The sequence below is a fragment of the Eucyclogobius newberryi genome, unplaced genomic scaffold (genome assembly GCF_026437365.1).
Source record: "Eucyclogobius newberryi isolate DKJ021-1_F unplaced genomic scaffold, fEucNew1.0.hap1 SCAF_19, whole genome shotgun sequence".
Classification (NCBI taxonomy): domain Eukaryota; kingdom Metazoa; phylum Chordata; class Actinopteri; order Gobiiformes; family Gobiidae; genus Eucyclogobius; species Eucyclogobius newberryi.
The window spans coordinates 10,741,942-10,766,310 of record NW_027315823.1 but is presented as its reverse complement, the minus strand read 5'-3'; the positions used below and the strand labels follow the sequence as shown (position 1 = coordinate 10,766,310).

The 24,369-nt window shown below is 40.8% G+C and overlaps 2 protein-coding genes across 2 annotated transcripts in view; both read right to left on the bottom strand.

Moving 5' to 3' along the window:
- LOC140365355 (SH3 and cysteine-rich domain-containing protein 3-like) overlaps nt 1-24,369 on the bottom strand; it is a 360,861-nt gene that overhangs the window by 198,193 nt on the left and 138,299 nt on the right. The window lies entirely within an intron of this gene.
- Nucleotides 3,934-24,369, bottom strand: part of LOC140365358 (neurexophilin-2) — a 58,502-nt gene continuing 38,066 nt past the window's right edge. Inside the window, exon 2 of the mRNA XM_072451743.1 lies at nt 3,934-5,004. Within this exon, the coding sequence (XP_072307844.1) occupies nt 4,201-5,004 (804 nt within the window). The 3' untranslated portion in view covers nt 3,934-4,200. The remainder of the gene's footprint in view (nt 5,005-24,369) is intronic.

Below are 24,369 nucleotides of genomic sequence, written 5' to 3'. Positions count from 1 at the left end.
AAAAAAGAAAAAAAACATAATCGTATTTTGATACAATGAATATTTTACTATATTCGATGTAAAAAAATAAAAATTATGTAAACAAAAAATGAATTGTAAAAAAATATATACAAAATCGTAATAAAACACAAAATAATCTTCATAGTATTTTGTTTATTAAATAAATTAAACACAAAATATAGGCTCTCTGTTGCTCTCAAAAACATTGATAGGTCTGGTCAGATATTAATCGATAGGCTTCAAGAATCAAATTTGTGTGGCGTGATTTCATTTGAATGGATCTTTATCAGAACTAGTGCACAAGTGAAACCACCATTATGTTGAAAATTACATTCCAAACATCTTTAATAAGTATTTTTGACACCAATAATATAATCACGTATTACGCCATTTCTTTAATATTAAAAATGAGCTTGTCATTTTTATGCTGTGGCAATATAGGCAAATTAAATTGTCTTCTAGGCTTTTCTCCTCTGCTGGAAATTAGTTTGGGATATTATTTGATCCTTTTTCACGTTGGCTTAAGCATTGAACAGTCTGAAACTACCCTCTGTTTTTATGTTTTCTACCTGCTCACGATTATATTATGAAGTGGCCCGTTGACTGTCGAGTTCGTTGTCATCGATAGAAAAAGTGGTTTCAACCTCTTTGAAATTGTTATTTGGCATTCACAGTAGACTGTTATCTCTGTTACAGCCGTCAACTCTCGTCGATCATCCAGATGTGGAACAGCTAAACACAAAGATGCCTATTTACTTGCTCTAAACTCCTCCCTAAATCGTTGTTTTTTCTAATCTAAATAAAACCTTTCCTTGAATTACGTCAGTTGATGACATTTTTTTAAATTTCAAAAGACAATTTTATGGAATATCACTTTAATACTTGTGCCAGTGACAGCTACCCACACGTTTCCTTTCACATTCACATTAAAAGGCTGTGTTTACTGTAGTACAAAGAGACAGTTAACAAGAATGGACACATTCTTGTTAACTGTTAAAATACCTCACCGATCCAGAACAGAAGACTGGTGAAAGAAAGGACAATGCACGAGCAGAGCTCCTTCTGTGCTCTCCTGTGAGATACATGGACCTGGCTGGGCTACAGTCTGAATGTCATTGATCAACAGCATAATAGGCTATTGAGCCAGAGGAAGATGAAGATTCAATTAGCATCGACGGTGTGTTTTCTAATGTAATTCAGAGCACCATTAGAGTCAGGTTGGGAGTGTGGAGAGAAAAGAGATGCACTTACACGACCTGGACGTATGGGTCTGAAAGTGAGGGGATGTGCACTGCAGTAATAATGAGTTCAGTGCCCAAAGATTAGGCACCTGTGTGAGACCGTCCATGCATGGTTACATACCTAGGCTTAGAGACAAAACCTTAACTTGAAAATCCTCTTGAATTCACTATTTGTATGTGGTGGTAAGCATACATACTGCTCTCTCTATGGTCAGGTATCTAAAGTTCACTCAATCTTATCATAACAGAAAATAAAATGTATTCATCTCCTGCTTGTGTTGTAATAAAGATAATTTGTTTTTGTCAATAGATGAGTCATTCACAGAAGAACAGGATCAAAATATAACTTTTCCTCCTAAACTGTCGAGTCTGTTATAACTTACACAGGTTTTTGATAATAATTGTTTCTCTTTCTATTTATTCAAAAATAAATGTTGTGTTGTCTTAGATCTGGGAAATGTAGATGCACTTATGTCTTATTAATGATTTTTCAATTACTGAATAAGTTGACAACTATTTCTATAATCGACTATGTGATTAATCAATTAACTTACCCTAATTCAACCATTGGTTTTTAAAGGGTCTATGCCTGATTTTGAAACAAGAATCCAAAGTTGTTTTAGTGTGAACTCTTAACTCCGCCCACTAAAACAACTGTCTCCAAAGTCTCATGCAGTTGATTCCGCATGGTTCTCATTAATCTCCGCCCACTTTGTGCAATGTTCTCACTCTGGATGATAAACCATCAGGGATAGTGTCAGGCAGTTGTTTTTCCCACAATTTTTAGCGAACAGCGTGCTTGATAGCAAAAACTCTAAATTATATGTATTCACAATACACTGTAATATAAATAGCATTTATCTTAACCAGAAGAAGTTAAAATATCATATAGACCCTCAATAAAACAAATATTCGATTCATATTTGCTGGCTTGTTTACCAATTATACATCATTTGAATGTATATTTATCCTGCCTTAGCTACCAATCACATTATATTTGTTTTCAGTAATAAACACTTAATTAAATCTCTTTGTTTTAAAACAAACTGAAGACATCATGTGTCCCCTCAGTATATTTGATCAAATGAAATTAACATATCTTCATAGAAAGCCGGGGCATGCATTTCTAATCAGTCTAAAATGTAGCTTGATTTACAGTGGTCAGAAGAAGCCTCTAAATACAGAACAGAAACAGGCGGTTTAGAGGATTTTAATGTGCTTTTTCATACATTATATTGTATGCATATCCAGCATAGCATTTCTCATACATACATATATCTTTCTTATGTCCAGGATTTTGTTGAGGTGAGAAAGGAGATAGCATTTGCCATTGACCATCATACACTGATGATGATCTGGCCAGAGGTCTGCAACTGCAAAAGGGAATAAGACAAACAAGGCCTAAAACAATAACTTTAGGGTTGAGAATCTAAAAGGCATGAGTGACATTTGGGAATAAATTGGTTTAGGTCCTTCACCAAATAAATGTAGAGTTCTTGTGATAAAATAGGTTTCCTTATCTAAAAATATAGGCCTACCTCTGATTAGATCCTGTTTCATTTGTAAATACTTTGTACTGTTTTGTCTATTTCTCTCTTGATATCTCAGAAGCCATGCTTCTTCTGACTTTCTGACATTATCTGGGGTAATTCAGAAATGCTCCAATGTGATCATTATTTTTAGCTTTTAAAAGATCTTCATCAAGCAGCTCACCAACTCTAATGCCTCTAAACACCACTGTTTTTAGCCTGATTTAAACTGCCTCAGTGTTCCAGCAGCTGGAACCCTGGCATTAATTGTGTTCACAAAAATAATGTCTTAGATGAATTAACTTTCAAACATTTACATGAGTTTAGGATAAATAATAGGAAAGATCAAGGCTATGGTGTCCCATAGATATAACAAATCTGGAATATCACTTATTTTATGAGCATGATGGCTGAGTGCTTAGCATTCTAACCTCACAGCAAGAAGGTTTTGGGGTTGACTCCCGGGCCTTTCTATGCATCTTTGTTGCATATTTCCCGTGCGCCTGGGTGGGTTTCCTGCAGGTGGGTTAACTGCAGGTGGGTTTCCTGCAGGTGAGTTTCCTGCAGGTGGGTTTCCTGCAGATGGGTTAACTGCAGGTGAGTTTCCTGCAGTTGAGTTTCCTGCAGGTGGGTTTCCTGCAGGTGGGTTAACTGCAGGTGGGTTTCCTGCAGGTGAGTTTCCTGCAGGTGGGTTTCCTGCAGGTGGGTTTCCTGCAGATGGGTTAACTGCAGGTGAGTTTCCTGCAGTTGAGTTTCCTGCAGGTGAGTTTCCTGCAGGTGGGTTTCCTGCAGGTGGGTTTCCTGCAGGTGGGTTTCCTGCAGGTGGGTTAACTGCAGGTGAGTTTCCTGCAGTTGAGTTTCCTGCAGGTGAGTTTCCTGCAGGTGGGTTTCCTGCAGGTGAGTTTCCTGCAGGCACTCCTCTTTCCCCCATCAACCCAAAACATGCTCATTAGGTGAAATCCTGCAGCTGTGGTCCTGACCAAGCCAAATTTAAAATACTTCGGTGGCAGTACTCATCTCCAGATCTCCCGTGCTCCGGACCGTCGCCCCAATGGCATTGATGGGTCAAATACAGGGACAATAAAGTGTACCTTCACCTTTAGTTAGTAGATACAACTGCATTATCATTCTTTATATTAATGCATTACAGGCTGTCGTCATCGTCACTTGTACCCGTTACATTCTTACCCCTTGAAGGTGAGTACAATATTTACAGAAAGAAACAGAATCAAATCAAATACAAAGTTGAAAAATAAATCGGAGCCATCCATACAATATCTCATCCATAACTGTGAGTATATTTCTTTTTTTAAATTTAAATCCACAATTCACAGCAGTTTTGGAGAAGCAAAAATAATCGTCCAATGCTTCCTCAACATAGTCCAGAGTCTACGCGTCTGATATCTCTGTCCAGTCCAGTCCTGTCTTTACTATCCGAGGTACGGGTGTTCGCTTTGAAAGTTGTAGTCCGGACACACTTTTTGAACCAGCTTGTAGTCGATGCTGAAGAAGGAGATGAAGATGCAGATGACCTTGAAGGGCTTCGCACAGAGCCAGGCGGCGTGGGACTGGGTGTGCTCCGTGAAGCAGGTCTGCGACGGGTCGTACAGGCAGGGTTTGGGCTTCTTGGACCTGTTGGTCTTTTCGTACTCCACTCGGCAGTTGAAGGTTTTCACTTCTTTGGGGTCGACGGTGGACTGCTGCGTCTCGTGGATCTGCACCTCCCGTTGGCCGTGGGGGTGCAGGGGCCGCTGCGGCAACACCTCGAACTCCACCACTTTGGTCGGCGGCACGATGCTGACCGAGACGTTGCCGAGGCTGGACGAGTTGTGGCGGAAGTAGACGGTGAACGTGCCGTTGATGTGGTCTACGATTTTGCCCGTGACCAAGAGGCTAAACTTCATGGTCTTGACGTTGAAGTAGAAGTCGCCCCAGCCGAAGATCTTTTTGGTTTTCATGGCGGTCTTTAGCGAGGGCTTGCGCTTGGAGCGGTAGCCTGTCTGGTCCAGAAGCAGGGAGTGGTTCCTGCCGTCGTATGGGTTGTAGAAGTTGTAAGTGGGGGGCTTGGTCTTCATGGGGGTCTGGTCTATGGAGGTGGAGAAGACCCGTGTTTGGTAGGGGGGCTTGACCACGCCCCCCGCTGTCCCGCCCACCGTGCCGTATGGAAACGTCTTCATCGCCGAACCCACTGGAGCCAGGTCTGAGAAATCCACCTGCTTCTCCAGACCTTGGACCTAGAACGAGAAAGAATCGAGAGAGAAACAACATTAATCAAGGACAATGTCATTCCAAAACCTGCAAAGTCAAGTTCAGCATGAAAAATAAGAATAGTAAATATACAGTTTGGCCCTCAAAGTCGTATAAGGAACAAAAGAATCTCCAGCATGTTGAATGAAATGGAACGTTTGGAGTTTGTTTTCAGCCTTCGCACGTGATAATTAAAGCACTTTGTCAACTCAGTGTAGTGAAGTTTTGATGTTAATGAAACTTTCAATTAAAAAACTATCACAACTACAAGGGCCATTTAGCAGGTTTGTGGGTCTTTCGCTACTCGAAGTAAAATGGTAAAATTCCTTTCTCCATAGTGAACCTCACATAATTGATTTCAACGTTATATCTGATCAGCCTTTTCTTTCTGAAATCAGGAGCTTAGTGGTGTAGTTTTGTTATATTTGGTTGCATTTTGATCTGTATTGAATATATTTACACTTTTTAGTTTTTTTTAAATAATATCAATTCCTACAAACTTCTTTTATAATATTCTCTTTCTCTTCTTTATAATATACACTGTGAAACATTTTAAGACTCTCAAGTGGGTCATTTTTGAGTGCGGTTATTTTGAATTACTAATGATTTACTTGGCTATTTTGTCGAAAAGGTAACAGATTATCTCATCATCAGGGCATCTTCCTGTCACTTGTCATGAAAAACATGAACACCCTAAACCATGCATGTCATATTTGATATATAGTATGTCTGTGTCTCCATTGCTGACAGTAAATATGAATTCCTCTGTCGTCTCAGCCTCAGCGCAGTGCTACGGGTCACTCGGCTGTGGAGGATCTTTTGGCTATGAGCCTCGAGGCGGAATTGATGCTGTGTTTCATCTCTGGAAAACAAAACCATCTATTTTTGTTAACACACTTTAATTCCGTTCTCAGTGTTGCTCCGCAGTGCAAAACAAGTCGGCGTGCGTGCAAATGGATGTGCGCTTTTGTTTGAGGAGACAGCTATCCTGCCTTTAATACACCGCCGAGGTGAGTATGTGTCATTCAACTCTCATCCATCACATCACTGCCATGGCCCCATATGCATATGTGTGGAGAGAGAGCGAGGGGGGAGGAGAGAGGGAGAGAGAGAGGGGGGAGAGAGAGAGAGAGACAGACAGACAGACAGAGAGAGAGACAGAGAGAGAGAAGAGTAAGGGAGAGAGAGAGAGGGGGGGGAGAGGGAGAGAGAGGGGGAGAGACAGACAGACAGAGAGAGAGACAGAGAGAGAGAAGAGTAAGGGAGAGAGAGGGGAGAGAGAGAGAGAGAGAGAAGATTAAGGGAGAGAGAAGAGTAAGGGAGAGAGAGACAGAGAGAGAGATAGAGAGATAGACAGAGAGAGAGAGAGAGAGAGAGAGAGAGAGAGAGAGAGAGAGAGAGGGAGAGAGAATCCCAGTTGATGACATGTGACTTCCTCTGGGAATGCTTTGGGAATGGGAAGTGGACGACCTGCACGTCCATCAGGGAGAGAAGAGAACGTCAGTGAATTACACCGTCAGGGAATTCAATTAAAGCAATAAAGGACAAATGTATAACAACAGGTGTACGTACGCATAAATAATAAAGATAATGCATAAAATGTCGGCGTAATCCCTCATTTATCCATAATGCATAAAGCACAAAAATAATATGCTTTTAAACAGTTTATGGAATGTACAAAGAATTTACTGATTACCCGATTAATCGAAGAAAAGAATAGTGAGTGAAAAGAAACCCACAAAAAATAATTGAATTAATTTTTTTATTAGGATCATTTTTTTTTTAATTTTATCATGCATTAGAATTATATTAAGCATAACAGTCTGGTATCTTTCATCTTTCTGAGAGTTCACATGTGTCATCCATCACTGGGGCAAATCAAAAGTGTGTATTTGTCACAGAAATGGCACAGAATTCAATACGGCCGCTAAAGTCTTCAGCCTTTCAATTAATGTATCTATTTCTGCTGGCTATTCATTAACAAGGCTCACTCCTAAATGGATTGATTGAGGGCAGGATGAGCCGAAGTTTATTGACCGGGGAAGAAATTAATTCCAGAAAAAGAGAGAATAATGCTGACAAATGAGCAGTGACTGTGGATATGGAGCTGCCGGAGACTCGCACAGAATTCAGCCACTGCTCATGCAATTTTGAGCATGTTACGGCAGGAAAAGACAGTCGTGTTGGTAAAAGAGAAAGCATTTGCTAATAATGGACTGTGCGCAAAAGGGAATAGAGATGATATAATATTTTCAATAAGTTAAACAGTTATACAGACTCGGAACAAGTGAATTTTACTTTTGGACTAGGAAATTCCGCACTATAAGGCGCACTTGAAAGCCTTTAATTTTCTCAAAAAATGACAATGCGCCTTATAATCCAGTATATTTGTGCCTTATATGTTGTGCTTACTGACCTCAAAGCAATTTTGAGTGGTACACGTTTTGTTTTGCTTAATGCACCTTTATATATATGAAAAAATGCTAAAAAAAAAATAGACCATTCATTGACAGTGCGCCTTATAATCCAGTGCGCCTTATAGTGCAGAAAATACAGTACATTTTACTATATGATGATGTATTTTAGGCTTTATTAAGGATTTAAATTAGCTGAATGATCTCAAAAAGCGTGCAAACAAAGACATAAAGTCACCCATGAAGGAGGTGTTTCGTGTTCTTTCTTGGTTAAATAAATAAAATAAAATCTGTATATTGTTAGGAATAAAAACATCACAGTTATAAATCAAAATGTTTCAAATTGGAAAATAAATGAAAACGCAGCAATCTGTAGATGAATTAATAAACAAAAAAGACATTTCATTCTCTCTAATAAATGTGATTAAAACGTTGAAAAAAATACAGTGCTTCACAATAAAATCCTTTCTAAAGCAAACTCAACCCGGTGCTCACAAACGTCTCTCACCTCCTGAAGCTTTTATCATCCCCTGACTATCGTTTGGTGTCAGAATACAAACTCCAGGCTGTAGTTCGTGCAATTTTAACCATTGACGATACGAGCCGACTTGAGCGTTGAGCCGGCGTTGACAGCAGAAGTAAAAAATCTGAATCCACACAATAGCAAACAGGAGTATTCAAGAGGGGGGGACGTCCTGCTAGTGCCATGTCAGCAGTGTTGTCAGCTCACTCCATGTGTTACCATCTGTCAAGGCCAGTACAACACGGGCCTGCAGTTTTAATCACACCACAGCTCCCACTGTAGCCCCATCATCATAATCCTCGAGCATTTCCACTGCAGCGTCGGACCACAGACCTCCACTAACCCCGGGGTCAAACGCATAAAACGAAGTGGTGTACAATCTGCAGCCGCCTTTTCCAGTGTGAAAACATTGGCAACAGTCCATAGTCAGCAACTTGAACAAACATCGATTGAATGGGAAAAGATGCGCGTGGAGACGGGGCTCGAGAGTAATAAAATGCCAACAGAAACCGATAAATAGACAGAGTTTCTATTAGCATAAATATGACATTTTTTGTGCTTGACAGTAAATCCATTTCCAGGGTGAAGATTTGTTGGAAGAAATATCTGATATTTTTCCAGACGGGAAATCTATAAGCTATAGACTTTTGCAAAAGCGCAAATGTTGACTATAAGGTCATATTAGATGGACATGGGGAGAAATGGAGCTTCATGTATTTCGTTGCTATGAGGCTGCAGTGGGAAACCATGAGCAGGATATTTTATGTTTTTTTTAAGATGGACGGATTTATTTGTCACTTACAATGTGAGACAGGCTTCTACTCTGACAATGTTCAAGTCTAAGCTAAAAACAGTTTTGTTTAGCTGCGCATATGACTGAAAGGATTGTTCTTTGCACTCTTCTCTTTTATGTCTTAAATTATTTACACGTTACTCTTTTTTATTTTTTATTTGTTTATTTTTTATTTTTGACATTTTAAATACTAAAAGATGTATCTGGGACTATTTTGAGGTAGTACCCTACACCTTTAAATGTTAGCTTAAAAAAAACACCTTTTAAATTTATTCCAATTAAACGGTCTTTCTTTAGAGAAACTCTCTACAATTATTTAGTTAATTTGATTGTTTTTCTGTTTCTGTAATTTCTTTGTGATTTTAATGCATTTTTCCTGCTTCACTTTGAATCGCCTTGTGTATGAAATGTGCTCTACAAATAAACTTGCCTTGCCTTACAATGTTATAAACACATAAATAATATGTTGGGAAATGTGTCTTTAGCCAGAACGAGGTGTGTTGTTCTTAGCCTTTCACGGCCTCCATCAAGGCTCAAGAAAGCACACACACACATTTGATCTGCACGCTGCATCTGAATCATCACTCATATGTCTCTCTGTTTTAACAACAATATTAGTGTTAAAAAGTGTTCTCATGTGTAAGGACCTAAATCACATCATGGAGCTAAATTGCACGTACAAAAACTAGATACGGTGCAATGGCTGAAGCTACAGCGAGTGTGGTCAGGACTTGAACCACAGACCAAGGCGTGTGCTGTATCCACTAAACCACCACCACAGAAGATCCTGGACCATTGGAGCAGTTACTTTCAAATTGGTTTCTCGCCATTGAGTTGTGTCTGATGTGAAGAACACGGCATGCTGGTTAATAAAACCTGTAACCGTTAACGGCAGGTGAAATTGTGTTAGCCACGAGCAGACGCAGTACCATCTCTCTCCGTGGATTCACCTTGTAAACTCTCTGGATTCCTGAACATTATCAAATATAGAAAAGGATAGGAGTTTAGTTATTCTTTAAGGGAGAGAGGAGATGAGGATCCTGGGTGACCTCAGGAGGTCAAACCAGGAGAACAAAGGAACTCAACATTCAGGATGAGGATAAAATCGTGAGTCACAGTTGCGAAAAGTTACACTCCAAATGTTTGAAATGAGTTTGAAATGTTTCAGAGGTTCACTTTCTGTCAGCGTTCATCTCTACGGCAAAGGCCCTAAACTCATAACCTGCTCTGGACCGGGTTAAGTCGCATATAAGACAAGATGACTATTAATGGATTTATAAAGAGCAGAAATGACATGAATAGGCTCAATGTAATTAAAATGTACAAAATGACATACTATGTGTTTGGCTGTTCCATGCTGCTTGGCTCACACTCAGAGCTGTTCTTTGTAAGATCTGTGGAAGGCCTGTGCTTCATGACTTTAGCACATTTGTCTTTAACATTGATGATTCATAGTCAAATAAACTTTCCCTGTGGCGTAAACGGCTGTGATCGGTCGCTAAGTTTCGACTCCACATAAACATCGCCTGAGTTTCCTCTGAATCCTCGTGCTGATTGGTCGGCTGGTGCAAGAGGCGTGGAGCAGGAACTCAAATATGAACTTACATTACATTCATTATATTATCATTATATTCATTATGAGTTTCCTCTGAATCCTCGTGCTGATTGGTCGGCTGGTGCAAGAGGCGTGGAGCAGTAACTCAAATATGAACTTACATCACATTCATTATAATAAAAACATGCAAAATAGTAACTAAATTAACAAAATCACTTTATTTGTGCATTAAAACCAATTAAAGCAACATGAATACATCACCAGACAAAACTACTGGTATATGGTTAAACGTCCATAGCGTCCTCAGTTATAGCTCAGCCAGACCACGCACAATACAACCCTATGTGTGTCAACATCGCAGGTTTCTTGTGCGGATGTGATTGCTGGTTGTGGGACAGTGGCACAACTAGAAGGAGATGGGATAAGCTTCTCCGCGCACTTATACATATGTATGATACGAGCAACTCAATAAGAGAAAAATCCTCCCCCGAACAATCATATTACAAAGACATAGAGATAGAGCGCCGTGCTACAGGAAATGTTATTAGTGCCGCAGTGAAATGAGCAGTAGGGAGAGTCTAGGGATGTGCTACAGTTAAGGAGAGCAGCCAACATTTATCATCTGTAACTTCATTTGGAGCTTCATATGAGCAAAAGGCGTAAGTGTGAATAGGAGTAGTAAAGCTAAAAGCAAAGGCTCCAATAGATGCACGGATTGGTAATGAGCAGCGATCAGAACGAGGACTGTCATCTTGAAAGAACCAGAGTGATCCTGAAAGTTCCTTCTACACTTCATAAACACGTCTGCATTATATAGAATAAGATGTTTAACCTGTGTATTGTTGCATGCGCATTTTTTTTTAACTTCCTGCAAGTTCATTTGTCTGTTTATCTTTGTGTTAATGGTGAATTCAGACTTTAAAAATGTCCCTGCGCCCAATGAGGGAGTGTGAAGCAGTTTAGAATAGGACATAGCTGGATATGACAGTCTATCAGTGGTTTCTCCGAGAGGTTTGTACTTTTTCCCACAGGGTTTTTGTACTTTTTCCTCGCTGAGACAACAGGGGACGCTCTGGGACAGTTATCTATTTGCTTAATTCCTGTGAACATTATTTAATCAGCTTTTGACTGCTTCATATTTGATTCTCTAGCCGTCTGTTGGTTAAATCAACTCTTCTGGAACACCCACAGAGGATACTGCTGTTGTGATTTTGGGCATTGCAAAAATAAATTGAACTTAATTGATCATATTGAAGATTTTAGAACAAATATTTATCTATTTTCCCTCTAAAGTTATGATTAAAATTCCATATTTTATCTTGACGTAAAACTATGACGAATATTAACTACAGGGTCTATCCCACCAAACATCTTGAGTATATTTGAAAAAGAAGAAGGTAAAACAAATGCAATCAAGAACATTTTCCATTATTTTTCCACCAGAGAGAGCTAATAGACAACGTTGTTAAATGGGGAAAAGGTCAGATGTGCTTGAGTATCGACTCCCTTGATCCTGGAACACACTGCTAGTGCCACCACGGCTGAGATGTCTGCTGTTATCGTTAGTGAGGCTTTGGATCAATGTAAAGCTCAGTCCATCACACGGTGCCCTCTTCACCTGCTCCTCCGATGCCCTTCTCCACGCCGCCTCGCACTGCGGGCTCGGCCTCCTCCTCTGTCCGTCCCCCGAGGATGGACGAGCAGACAAGCGGCTCTCCACTTCTGGTTCTTTTGTTTAATTGGAGTTTTATTGGTGACAATCAATTTTTTTCTATCTGCGCTCCGGGTTGCATTGATCCGCTGTCACCAGGAGTCAAATGTACACATCCACTCCCACCTCTGCAAGCCGCAAGCACAAGAGAGTAACTAGAATGACTCTCCGACTGCTTTCTGCTACTTTACTGTTGTTAGAAGGTGTTTGGTCCGGCACTTATGAGTTTAAACGGGACATATTAGGCTGGGCAAAACCCGACCGACCCGGTATGAAACTAGCCGACTGAAAAAAAAATATCAGGATTTTGTTGAAAAAACGTCAAAAATCTTTTATTTTTCAAATATTTCGCTGACCGTTTTTTCCAAAACTGCCGTGTTGAATATTTTTATTACGTTGGTAAAACGTATACTGATAACGCATTGTGCAACGCATGTGCGTCTTCACATTCAGTCCTCCACATGCGTCTGTAACAAAACAGAACGCGCTTAAGTTAAGTGTCGTTATATTGACTTTCAAAAGTTGGTTTGACTCTGTCGGCGCCACTGAAGTGTCCATAGTACATGTCATGCTCTATCGCGGTGAGAAATTTGACTTACGCAATGCATTCTGGGATTGAAACACGCCCAGCAGCGTCATCACAACGGATAACGGCGTACAAAAGGTCAATTGAAATATCTTAAAATCGTGAGATTTAGTCTCCCGATCGGGTTGATAGAGACATTTTCCGTCATTGACTGTTGAAGCCTGACCCCTGGACTGTTGAAGCCTGCCCCCTGGTGGTCACTCGGAGTCAAAAAATGGCAAAATTTTGATCTTTTTTTTTGCCTTCAAAGTAAAAAAAATAAGAATTTGCCTACCGACCGACCCACTTGAAAAATGTTGACTCGGGTTACAGCAAACTATCGACTATTAGCGACTAGCGACTATTTATTTGGGGTAGCCTTATGCAAAATCTAATTGAATGAGCTTGTGAAGTATTTCTTCATTGTTAATGTCAGCAAGTTGTATTGATACATATTTGCGTAATCCTGTAGTTTCCTGTATTTGATGCTCGAGTAGTCAGAAAATTCCTGTTTTCACCTACCGCCTATCCCGGCCCACATCGATGTACCTAGTTGTGATTATATGAAAAAGTAAGACGACAAATGATGTATGTGATGCATGAATGAGGGCACTACAGTTTCATTCAGGATCAATCATATATTTATCCCTCCATCTAATAAGAAATTACCAAAACAAACATGAGATTCAACTGACTTTTCATTATTAAATAACTGGAGGACGTGAATTTGTTCATTTGTTATTCATAACAATTATTATCTTACTGCGTTAAACTGCCATGCACACAACGGGTGCTGAACTCTCACTTCACTGCTCAATTAATCTCTAGCTCTATGTTATCAAATTACTTCCTGTATTTCTAACTAACATCTTATCATTGGAAACATGAGCAGAACCTTAGCTACAAACAAAGACTTGTTAAAAGCTAGTTAAAATTGGCACTTCTGTTGATGCATTTCTCCTCGGCATATTCGGTACAATCTGCAAACGTTCAAGATTCCCACACAGGTTTATTCAGGCTGGTTTAAGTGTTGTTCTCAGACCTCTATAACAGCTGCAGGTTGTAAAAACGTGTTGGAGAGCGGAACATGAACGGACTCTGTTCAAGATGCGGGATATGAACAACCAAGTTTCCAGACCTGCAGGACTGCTCAGTGACCTGTAGAGGCGCTGTAACTTCCAGCCGTACTTCAGCAGCAGAAGTGACTTAGGCTGAGCACAATAATATGTCCGTTTACCGTAACCCGACCGAAACTAGTCGACTGAAAAAAAAATGTGAATCAGCATTTTGTTGAAAAAAACGTTAAAATCTTTTATTTTTCAATTATTTCGCCGACTCACCAACTGGTCTTTCCTAAACCGCCGTGTCAAATATTTTTATCACATTGGTGAACCTGTCTTTCATTCCCAAGGACTGATGACGCATTGCAAAACACGTCTTCATATTCAGTCCTCCACATGCGTCTATAACAAATCAGAACGCACTTATATTGCTTTTTACAAGTTAGTACGCGTCTGTCGGCGCCACTGATGTGTCCATAGTACATGTCACGCTCTATCACGGTGTGAAATTTGACTTACGCAATGCATTCAGGGATTGAAACACGCCCAGCAGCGTCATCACAACAAACATGGCGGCCCCTGTGTCCCCCGCATGTTCCCTCCGCTCACCTTTGCTACCAAAATAAAGGATAGCGGCGTACAAAAGGTCGATTGAAATATCTTAAAATCATTTTCCGTCATTGACTGTTGAAGCCTGACCCCTGGGGTTCACTCCCAGTCAAAAAATGTAAAAATGTTGATCTTTTTTTTTGCCTTCAAAGTAAAAAAAAAAAAGAATTTGCCTACCGTCCGACCCACTTGAAAAATGTTGGCTCGGGTTACAGCAAACAGACAATTTATTTGGGGTAGCCTTATGTGTACTTACTTAATTTTTTTTTTTTTTTTGCCTTGATTGCCCTCACCGCATGCCACTGGAGACTAACCATGAATTACGGAATGGAGTTTATCAACTGGGGTATTTCAAAGAAGGGTATTACACAAACACCTCTAATTTATTTAATTACAATGTGCTAAAAAATACCTTGAAACAGATGGATTCTTACTCTGAGCGCACTACCATATGTGGCCAGAAATGGACGGGTGGCGCTACCTGCCTGTTTAACACCATACCGTGGAACCGCCCTACCACAAAAAAGTTATTTCTTGCTATTTTGTACGCTATTTCTCATTCAGACTGTAAAATAATTTCATTCATCGGTAGGAGTGAATACATTCGACTGTAGTAGCGAGACGGCGGCAGACTTTCTCAACTCCATATTGACACAAGATCATGAAAAATGGGAAAAGCGAGAACGACATTTAATTACATCAAGCAAAAATAAAGCCAGAAGGAAAGAGATAAACCAGTTGGAGAACAGAGGGGGGAGCGAGGAGACGGCGGCGGGAGCGATTTCGCAGTCCACTGGTGTAGCTGGATTATCATGAAAATGAAAGCTACTGAGTCAGGCCCTATCACAGAGGAGAGGAACGGAGCCCCGGCAGATAACGGCGGAGAGTGGGGAAGCCGGGGAGACTGTAAGACAATATGAAAGTGCATTGGCAGAGGGAGAAAAGCTAAAAAGACAATATATATACGACACGTTGCGATATTATGAGCGCAATAAGACAAAAATGAGAGTCTCTTCACCCCATAGAAAATAATCACCTCTTTCTCCGCGAGTAATATCGGTAATATTGTTTCGAGAAAGAGAGGGGCTCAACTATGAAATTATCTTTTGGTTTGGGAGCGTCTGGTTTGTATCTAGGCAAAATGCGAGGAGTTGAAGTCGGAGCAGGTTTTGCACGGGTCAGCATAAGGTGCAGTGGACACATCGGGCTTCATTGAGAGACAACGGGAAGAGATGCAGAGGTTTCACGATCTGCACTTCCTTATGTGCAATGTGCTGACAATATTACAAAATATTGCAGATGCCACTAAGTTCGGAGCCGAGAGGGAAATACGGAAATCCCCTCCCCAGTGGAGTGAAGGAAAAGACACGCAGTAAAAAGTTCAAATGTGCACAGTTACAATTTAGTTTAGCTGTATAGAGTGGTATAGCTCAGCCTTTCGCTTTTAGTTCTATTCAAGCATTTTCTTGAATTACGTTTAATAATAGAACGAACCATTTCACTTTTATTATAATGTGAGTCTCTTTACCTTTTTTAATGTGTTTTTGCAGGCAAGGAATTATAGGGACCCTAGTGTATGAGCATAATTAACCTGCTGAACCATTTAGTGGCATTGTTTGCTTGTGTGTTAGAAAAGCTAATATTGAAACATTTTATTTTGGCAGTTTGGGGGTACACGTCGGTGTTGTGTTGTTTGTCGTGCTTTGTTTGGACTAGATTTGAACCAAATCAACCCTTTAACCTTGTCACAAAGGTGTTTCCTCATCATTATTGCCCTCCAAGTTGCATTTTGATTGATTCCTACATGTTTGAGTAATCCTGTATTGTCCTGCAACTGAGGCTCGAGTGCTCAGAAAATTCCTGTTTTCATCTACCCCCTATCTCCGCCCACTTCTCTGTAGTTACCATTAATGTGGATATTGGAAAAATGAAGCCTCTGAGTAATACATGTAGGGTTCTAAAATGTCAAGTAGGCACTTTTTGGACTTGTAAAGGAGTGTTTTTTATAAGTTATCTGTTTTTTATCATTTACTTCTGTACCTACTTTGTGTTGCAACACTGGAATTTCACCATTGTGGGACAAATAAAGGCTTATCTTATCCGCCGCTTGTTACGGTGAAAAGTCACTTTGGAGAGGCGGAGCTTGCAGTTTTGAATAGGAAGTATTTATTACTAAGCCGTTTGTGATCAATATTGAACAAAATGTAAAATGATGATCTACTTATGTTATAGATCAACCAATTACCTGGAAACAGCATAAGTCTCCTTTCACATAGAAATTAATTAGCAATAGTGTGGTAATATCTATAATTGGTATTCTATATTATTCTATTCAGTACCTTGCCAGTTCCTGCAGTTATCTTAAACTACTAGATTTCAACTAAAACTCTCTCAACTTCTTCAACTAATACATTATCAATACAAGATCCCACTGGTCATAGATCAACTTTAAGCATCCTCTGTCACTGCATCCTTAATGACCGCCCCGGATCAGCATGCCGAGGGTTTCAGGGTGGGCACGGCTCACTTGTGCTGCCTGGGCGACCGCATCAATCACCCATGGCAACCCTTCCGAGAGATGCATCCAAAAGTAGATCAGAAACTTCGAAACGAGAAGATTGGTGTGCCTGATTTCGATCCTCCGCGGGCAATGCATCAAAACTTGACACCCTATTCTTCCCTTAAATAAAAGTGGTGAGAGCCCGGCTGCAAGTGTCCCATAACTTTAATCATTCGTCTAAATAACTGCGGGAGAAGTCATCCACGGCGGCGGCGGCCGAGGCGCTACACGAGAAGTGGCATCCGTAGATTTCTCATTTATAAAAGTGTAAACATTTATTCAAGCCGGATTGCCAAAAAAAAGAGCAAAGTAACGCTCGTCCAAATCAAGGCGGGTCCCGTCAAATCCAAACGAACAGAGTTTGCAAAAGAAGGCAACTGTCTGAGCGCGGGCAGATAAGTGACAGTGATTGATAGTCTCGAGGTCGTGCAACTTATACCTTATACACAGACGAGAGGGGAAAAATCGCAAAGGGTGAGGGAAAAAAAAAGGGATGAGAAATGTGCATAATGAATAGGCAAGGAGGCACGTCTCGGCGGGGATGTTTGAGCCGGGGGAGAAGTCTGCAGGGCGGTGCGGCGGTGTCAGGGGGTGCAGCGGTGTCAGGGGGTGCAAGCGACACACGCGGGCCCCGCTGACGACTCCGACAAGTCACCCAGGCGGCAAAATAAAGCCGGCCCCCTCCTCGGAAAATGTTTCCAGGACCGGTCTGCAGGAGCGCGGGATGACGGATGGACTGGCACTGAGCACAACGCGAGCATGTCACAGTCACTCAGCATAATAAAGACCCACAGCCATGACACACACACACACACACATATAAAACACACACACATATAAAACACACACACACACACCGACTGCCACCTGCCGGCCCGATCCCGACAAACCATTTCATTTCACTCCGACTATCTTCCTCCGAAAATGTTGTGTTTATGGACTGTAGATGTGTCGTCAGTCATGTTTCACCAATTACTTCCACTCCGTTCATGTGCAACTCGGCAAATTCTTAAGGCAGCTGTTCTCTTCTTTAACTAATTTGGGATTTTCACTTTTCACTCAGCCTTTCATTCGTCTGTGGAATAAAATCGCATCTCACTTGACAGGCTCCTTGCTGTAAAATTAACTAGTTTCAAGTTGCGCTCTGTAAATCTACACCGTCACGTTTAGAGTTTGCGGGAACGGCATGAAGTTCTGTTGTTTTGAGATGATTTTGAGAAATAAAGTGAAAACGGTACCTTTTTTTTCTACTCTTGTTTAGCACTGAGGCCTAAACTACCTCAACTGGTGCTGTCACAATACGTACTACATTTCAAACTTGAAACTCCTGCTTAATTAGTCTCTTATCTGGGTATTTATTTATTACATTTTTTTCCAGTCTGTGCTTGCTGATTTTCACATTAAGAAATGAGAAAGTATCTGAATGGTTCTCATCACAATTAACCCTTTGGCACATTATTAATATCCAAATGCATTCATTTAAGCATCATGCACAGGTTTAGAAGAATACTTTGTTATGACATGCAGAGAGTATGCAACGGCCTCATTTATGTCACACAGTCTTGCTTTTACAATATCTATACTCTTAGGGAGAAAAATCGACTACAAAAAACAACAGAAAGTCATGTACCCCAAAGTAGTAATAAGTTCCGGAACGCGACTTCGTGAAACTTGCTCTTTTATGTTACCAACACATCACCATCAATTATCATCACACTTTTTAATTTCCATTTTCAGCGACATCTCCGTATTGACTTTTCATTATAAGCCACAAAAAAAACCCAATGATTTCTTCCTGCAGCCATAACTGAACTAAATTGAACTTCCAGCTCCCTCTTCACACACTTGTCCTGAAGCTTCCTCTTTTACACGACTTTATTCCAGTCTGCAGCCGCTCACTCGGGGTCACCTGATTGGACCATGAAACAGAGCTGCCGTGACCCCTGCAGTGGTGATGAGGAGACCCTGTGTGGCCTGGGTCAGAGGTCAGGCTGGGGGGGGTTGGGACGAGAGGGGCGCGCCGTCTTTACCCTGACTACGTGCGCGGTTAATTGGAGAGCAAACAGTAGGAGGTGCCAGCGTGTTAGAGCCGAGAGAGAGGCTGGCAGAGGCTGGCAGAGGCTGGCAGCGGGGCACAGCGACATTGGCCTGTTCACACCAAGGCCATGTCCACGTTTTAGGTTTTAAGGTTTTAAAGGACACTGACCTGGCATTAGCAGCTGACTCTGTGGTGTTTAGTTACAACTAGAAGCCTCAGTAAGTTAGACATTAAAACACTATGGCAAATATTTTTTTTCAAATTTCTGTTTTGTGGTTTGTTGGATTGCTCAATATAAAAGCTTTCACCCGCCCAATCTGCATATAAAGATGTATTTTTTATTTAATTTAATCAACTTGCATCCATATCCATACATGGGACAATGTAGCTTCAAAGGTGGCTTTGTTCAAATGCATAAAGGACATAAAGATCTGCTGTTAAAGTAGCTCCTACACAAACAGAACTTTACAATCTCTACTTAACTCTTACAATTTTCTGATCGTACAGAAGAATTTGTTGATATACAATTCAAAGCCATTTTTTTAAACTTAAATTTAACGCCAATTTTCTGCAAGAAAAACGTAAATAAGATACAAAAATGTTTCTCTGTACGTATTTTTTTAATCTAATATGTCAGCAAAATGAAAATAATTAAACCTGGCTCTTTTCAGATTCACATTTTACACTTATAATGCCTTACATATGTATGTAATACGTTTCATGATGTAAAACGTGTCATACATTTTTACTTCCAGATATGTAAATGTGGACTATGCATGTTTCAAATTAATATTTCTAAATGCAATATATTTACCTGCAGTGCCTCACCTTAAATACTGTCTGGAACTGAACTATGGAACATTTATGAGCGTTCCAACATGTTGTGTTACCATGTTAAAAAAATAAAATAAATAAAACCCCGATTGTTTTGTTCAATTACATGCTTTAGTAATCCTGTATTCTCTGGCACTGTCTTTCTGGCATATTGAAATACTCTCTGTCTATGAAGCCTGTCTCTATTAAGGTCCATAAATAATGAAAACTGCATTCTGGTGCCCCCTGTATCACTTAATCTGTTTCTTTATGGCTTACATAATAGAAAAGTAAAAGAAAACAGAAAGTTGGTACACAACGCTGTCATATCCCCCACTCCTGCTTCCACTGGTGATAATAATGCGATATTGCAATCAGATTTGCTTGGTCCTTGCTTGGCAGATACACACTGACATGACCCGGGAAATGGCCCTGGAGACAGGCCCTTCTGCCCTACGGAGGGTCCAGAAAGTGATGCACATGAGGTCAGAGTAAGGATGATGTGGCTTTAAATATTAATCAGCTTGGTTATTAGTGTAGCTGTAAAAAAAATCTTATCAAGCCTGATATTTCCCCATCACACCAGGATTAACCATGAATGAGATTTCACAGTATATACTTCTGAACAGCGTAAAGACAGGCATTCAAATGACTAATAATTATAAGTCTGTACATACAGTTCCTCCACCCATCACAAGGTCAACGCCTTAGAAAAGCGTGTAAATGTTTCTGTTTGACATTTGACCCATCCTTCAATGCTACTCATGGAGAAACATGTTGGCAGCAATCGGGTTTTGAACCAGGCGTATTTCTGCTTGTTCTGAGTTAATGTGACCACACTATCATCGCTGTAGATTATGCTAAAAATCAAAACAGAAAGCTGTAGCACCTTCATACACAGCCCGGTCACGAACAGTCACTATTCACCAACTGGGGCAGAAAATTACCCCGCACGATGAACGCCGACAATTAGCAGTGCGTGTCACATAAGTTTGGTCTATGTGTGCCTTTCCAACGCCTTTGCCGGTGTATAAATCACACGGCTTCAAGGACGCAGCATTGGGACCCCTAACTGGGATCTTTCACATCCACCATCTGGACTCGGAAAGGCAGAGGAGAATGCTGACCAGCCGGCCCCGCTCCCGCTCGGCTCCTACGGATGAGTAGCAAGATAGGGGGCGGGGCTTCCTGTAAATGAAAAGCACAATACCAGACCAATGCCTCTTTGTCGGTCGGACTTTAGTTATTAAAAAAAGGGCTGAAAAATGACTATTTAGCAATTCATTTGAAACAATCTGATTTATAACGTGCATTTAAGAAGCTATATGGTGTCGATGTAATCTCTTATTCATACAGGAATGGTTCATGGTATAAAAGGGTTCAGAGGTCATAGTTTGGACACTGTTTGAGAAATCAAGACTTTTCATCTTCCAACCAATAGTCATTTTCAGTCTGATAGCAATAGTTTAAGCAGCAGCATGTATACTCTCCTGAGCTCAAATGAGTCTTACCCCAAAGAGAGGATTCATAACGGAAACCTGACTCACCCAATTGTGTACAAATTGCCAGTTTTATTATTGCGTATTGAGGTCCGGCCACCTCCCCCCCGCAGCACAATAAGTACCTCATTAGCATTTGACTGGTTGATTTCACATTTATATTGTACTTTTCCACTTGTAAGGAACTCAAAACAGTTTATATCAAGGAACAACTCATTCACACACATGATGGTGGAGTCCGCAGACTTGCTCTAGGGCACAACGGCAGTATTCACTCAGAAGGAGCTGGAATCCCATCACTTCACAGGGCCGCAGTCGTTTAAGAGGCTATCGTACTATTTTAGCTCAGTAGAGTTTAAATTCTGTTGTTCTGTTGCTGTTCAAACAATTTCCATATTACCAGATTTAAAATGACTTTCAGATTGAAGTCCAAACATCTTTCTTGATTTCTAAAAGTGTTCAGATGACGACTTCTGAAACCGTTTCTGCTATAAATGGTATGGTATATATTTGTGAAGCAAACAGAACTGGAGAAACATGAAAACAGCCGAACCAATCTCTATTAATTTCTTCTGTGCGGCCAAGCATCCATCTCCAAAAGAGGGAAGATAGAGCAGTGATGATATTTAGAGAGTAAATGACACAAAGATGACTTGTCAGCATGTCCGCCCATCTCGGCTCATCCAAAACTGTCCATCCAAAAGAGTCCCGACCCCCACGCCCACCGGAGACCTCACGCCTCTCTCATTTGCCCCGGTTTCACATGCTCTGAACCAATATCGAACTAGATATGAACACAAATGAGAAACGCTCTCTGCACTAACCAATGACATATTGTGTCCACTGCGGTTGTTTGTCCCACACTCCTCTGGTATAAGCAGGTCTCTCTGTTTGTCCACGCTGCCCGCTGTCTTTCCATCAACTCTTAAAACATGGATGTTTCCCCCTTAGAGCCAAGAGCACGGAGAGTGTGTTTGTGTGTTGGGACTGGGATCGTGCCCCCTGCAGAGACTATCTCATGGATGAATACCGGGTCACTATCCCCGCCCACATGTGACCCCAAAACAGCATCACATGACCTCAGCTGAGCTCCAATAAATCTGTGTGTTTGAAGAGACAGGGGGGGAATGGGAAGATGAAACATGTAACTCCTCCTGAAACACGGTGTAGGTGTTGAGACAGCCTTGGTTTGGTGAAAAGTCCATTAATAAAACAAATAAAAAAAATACATTTATATTTTATCTGCTGAGATGCTCTTTTGCACCACATTAATGTAATTACAGTAATTATTTTACTTATTCTGGTCACATCCCATCTTCTGCATTTCATCCTGCAACATGTGGAATGGTCAGTATACTTTGTTTGAGTCACTTAACATCATTACACAATCTACAGTTTGTCATTTTTAGTTTTATGGAATAACAGTTACAATAGAGGACACGTCTCTCACAGAAGAGCAATATCAAACATATGAACAGAAACATTTATTTCAATATTTCTATTTGAACCATCTGAAGATCCTAAGTTATTCTTTGTCACACAAGAATAATTGTCATTATTGGCACATTGTATTCTGCTCAGGCCGTGTTTCCGTGGGGCGCTCCACTATTGTTGACCCTACAGTGATAATGCAGTGCAGAGCGAGGAACTGGTGACGAATAGTCCATCAGGACAGAAGCCTCCATTAGAGCGCAGGAACGTGTCCTAGGGCAGAGCATCACCGGAGCAGCCTCAGTAAACACAGAACTGTATGAATGTGCTGTCACTGACCAAAGCGCATCACACTCAGACGTCCCTCTCCATCGTTTCCCTCAAGACGTTCAGCAGAAACACAAGGGAAGATTGGGTTCTAAATGATGCTTTATGAAGCCAAAAAAGCGAGAGTCCTGCCTGAGTCCTCAGCTCTCAAAATCAATGTGCAAATTCAAGTCAAATCATCATAATATGAACTGTAAGAATCTACAATAAAAACATCTAAATTACCTATAGTTACATCTGTATGTTTTTTAAATTCACAAAAGTCTGCTTGCGAATGTGGAGGATTTAGCTTTTTTAGAGGTGAGTAAAACACATAGTATGACTCATTCTGTACATATAGGTCTACAAAACAAAAAGAGTCAGGAATCCAATCATACTGTGTTTGTTCTGGACCTCAGAAGAAAAACCTCCATCAAATACGACACATACCGTAGAAGACTGTTTCTTTGAGCGTCCCACGTGTTCGGTGACACACTGAGTACAAACATGAGACGAGGATGTGGCGAGCGTCCAGACCAGATGGGTGGGTTTGGTTTGTGTAGCGGGGTGCGCCTGACTAGTGGGTGGGGGGGGCGCATGAGGGTGCCAATCTGTCATATGTAACAAGACGGGGCCGTGGAGCAGGGGCAGGTCCCACACGCAGGACACACACGCCATCCCGACCCAGACGCTCAGTCTAACTGTGGCATTCCGCTAATTAGTCAAAATGAATGATCAAAATCCACTGCCTCTAATCACTGCCACGCCACATCCACACACCGTCTATGCCAAGGCAAACAAAGTACTGTATATTACGCAGTAGAAGGCGCACTGTCAATGAATAGTCTATTTAAGATAAGATAATTATCCACACAATCATTTTCGATCATGTTTAATATATAAGGCGCACTGGACTATAAGGAGCATTAAGCAAAACAAAACATGTACTACACAAAATCTCTTTGAGGTCAGTAAGCACAACCAGAATGAATCCATATATAAGGCGCACTGGACTATGAGGCGTTTTCTGAGAAAATTAAAGGCTTTTAAGTGTTCCTTATAGTGTGGAATATACGGTATATGTCAAGTACTCTAAACTGTACACAGCTGCACTAAACTCTTTAAACTGACGAAGTAGCACGTTTTACAGATTAAAAGATAAGAAAAAGGTTTTGAATACCTAAACAAGGAAAATAATACAACCCTGATCTTGGAACTTGGCCTCATAAATTGGTGGTGAAAGGTAAAATGCTAACAATAAAAAAAATTGTGTGTGTATACGGATTTTTAAATGAAATATAATTGAACAGGCGGGCAAAATATAAATATAAATATAATTTCAATTTCAAAAGATTTTTTCTTCTGGGTTTTCACAAAATGCACCGCGGGAGGAGGGGAGACACGGCGCGCAGGTGAGTGTAACAGTAGATTTAGCGCGTTTTGCATTGGTAGAACTGACGCTTCTAAGTGTACA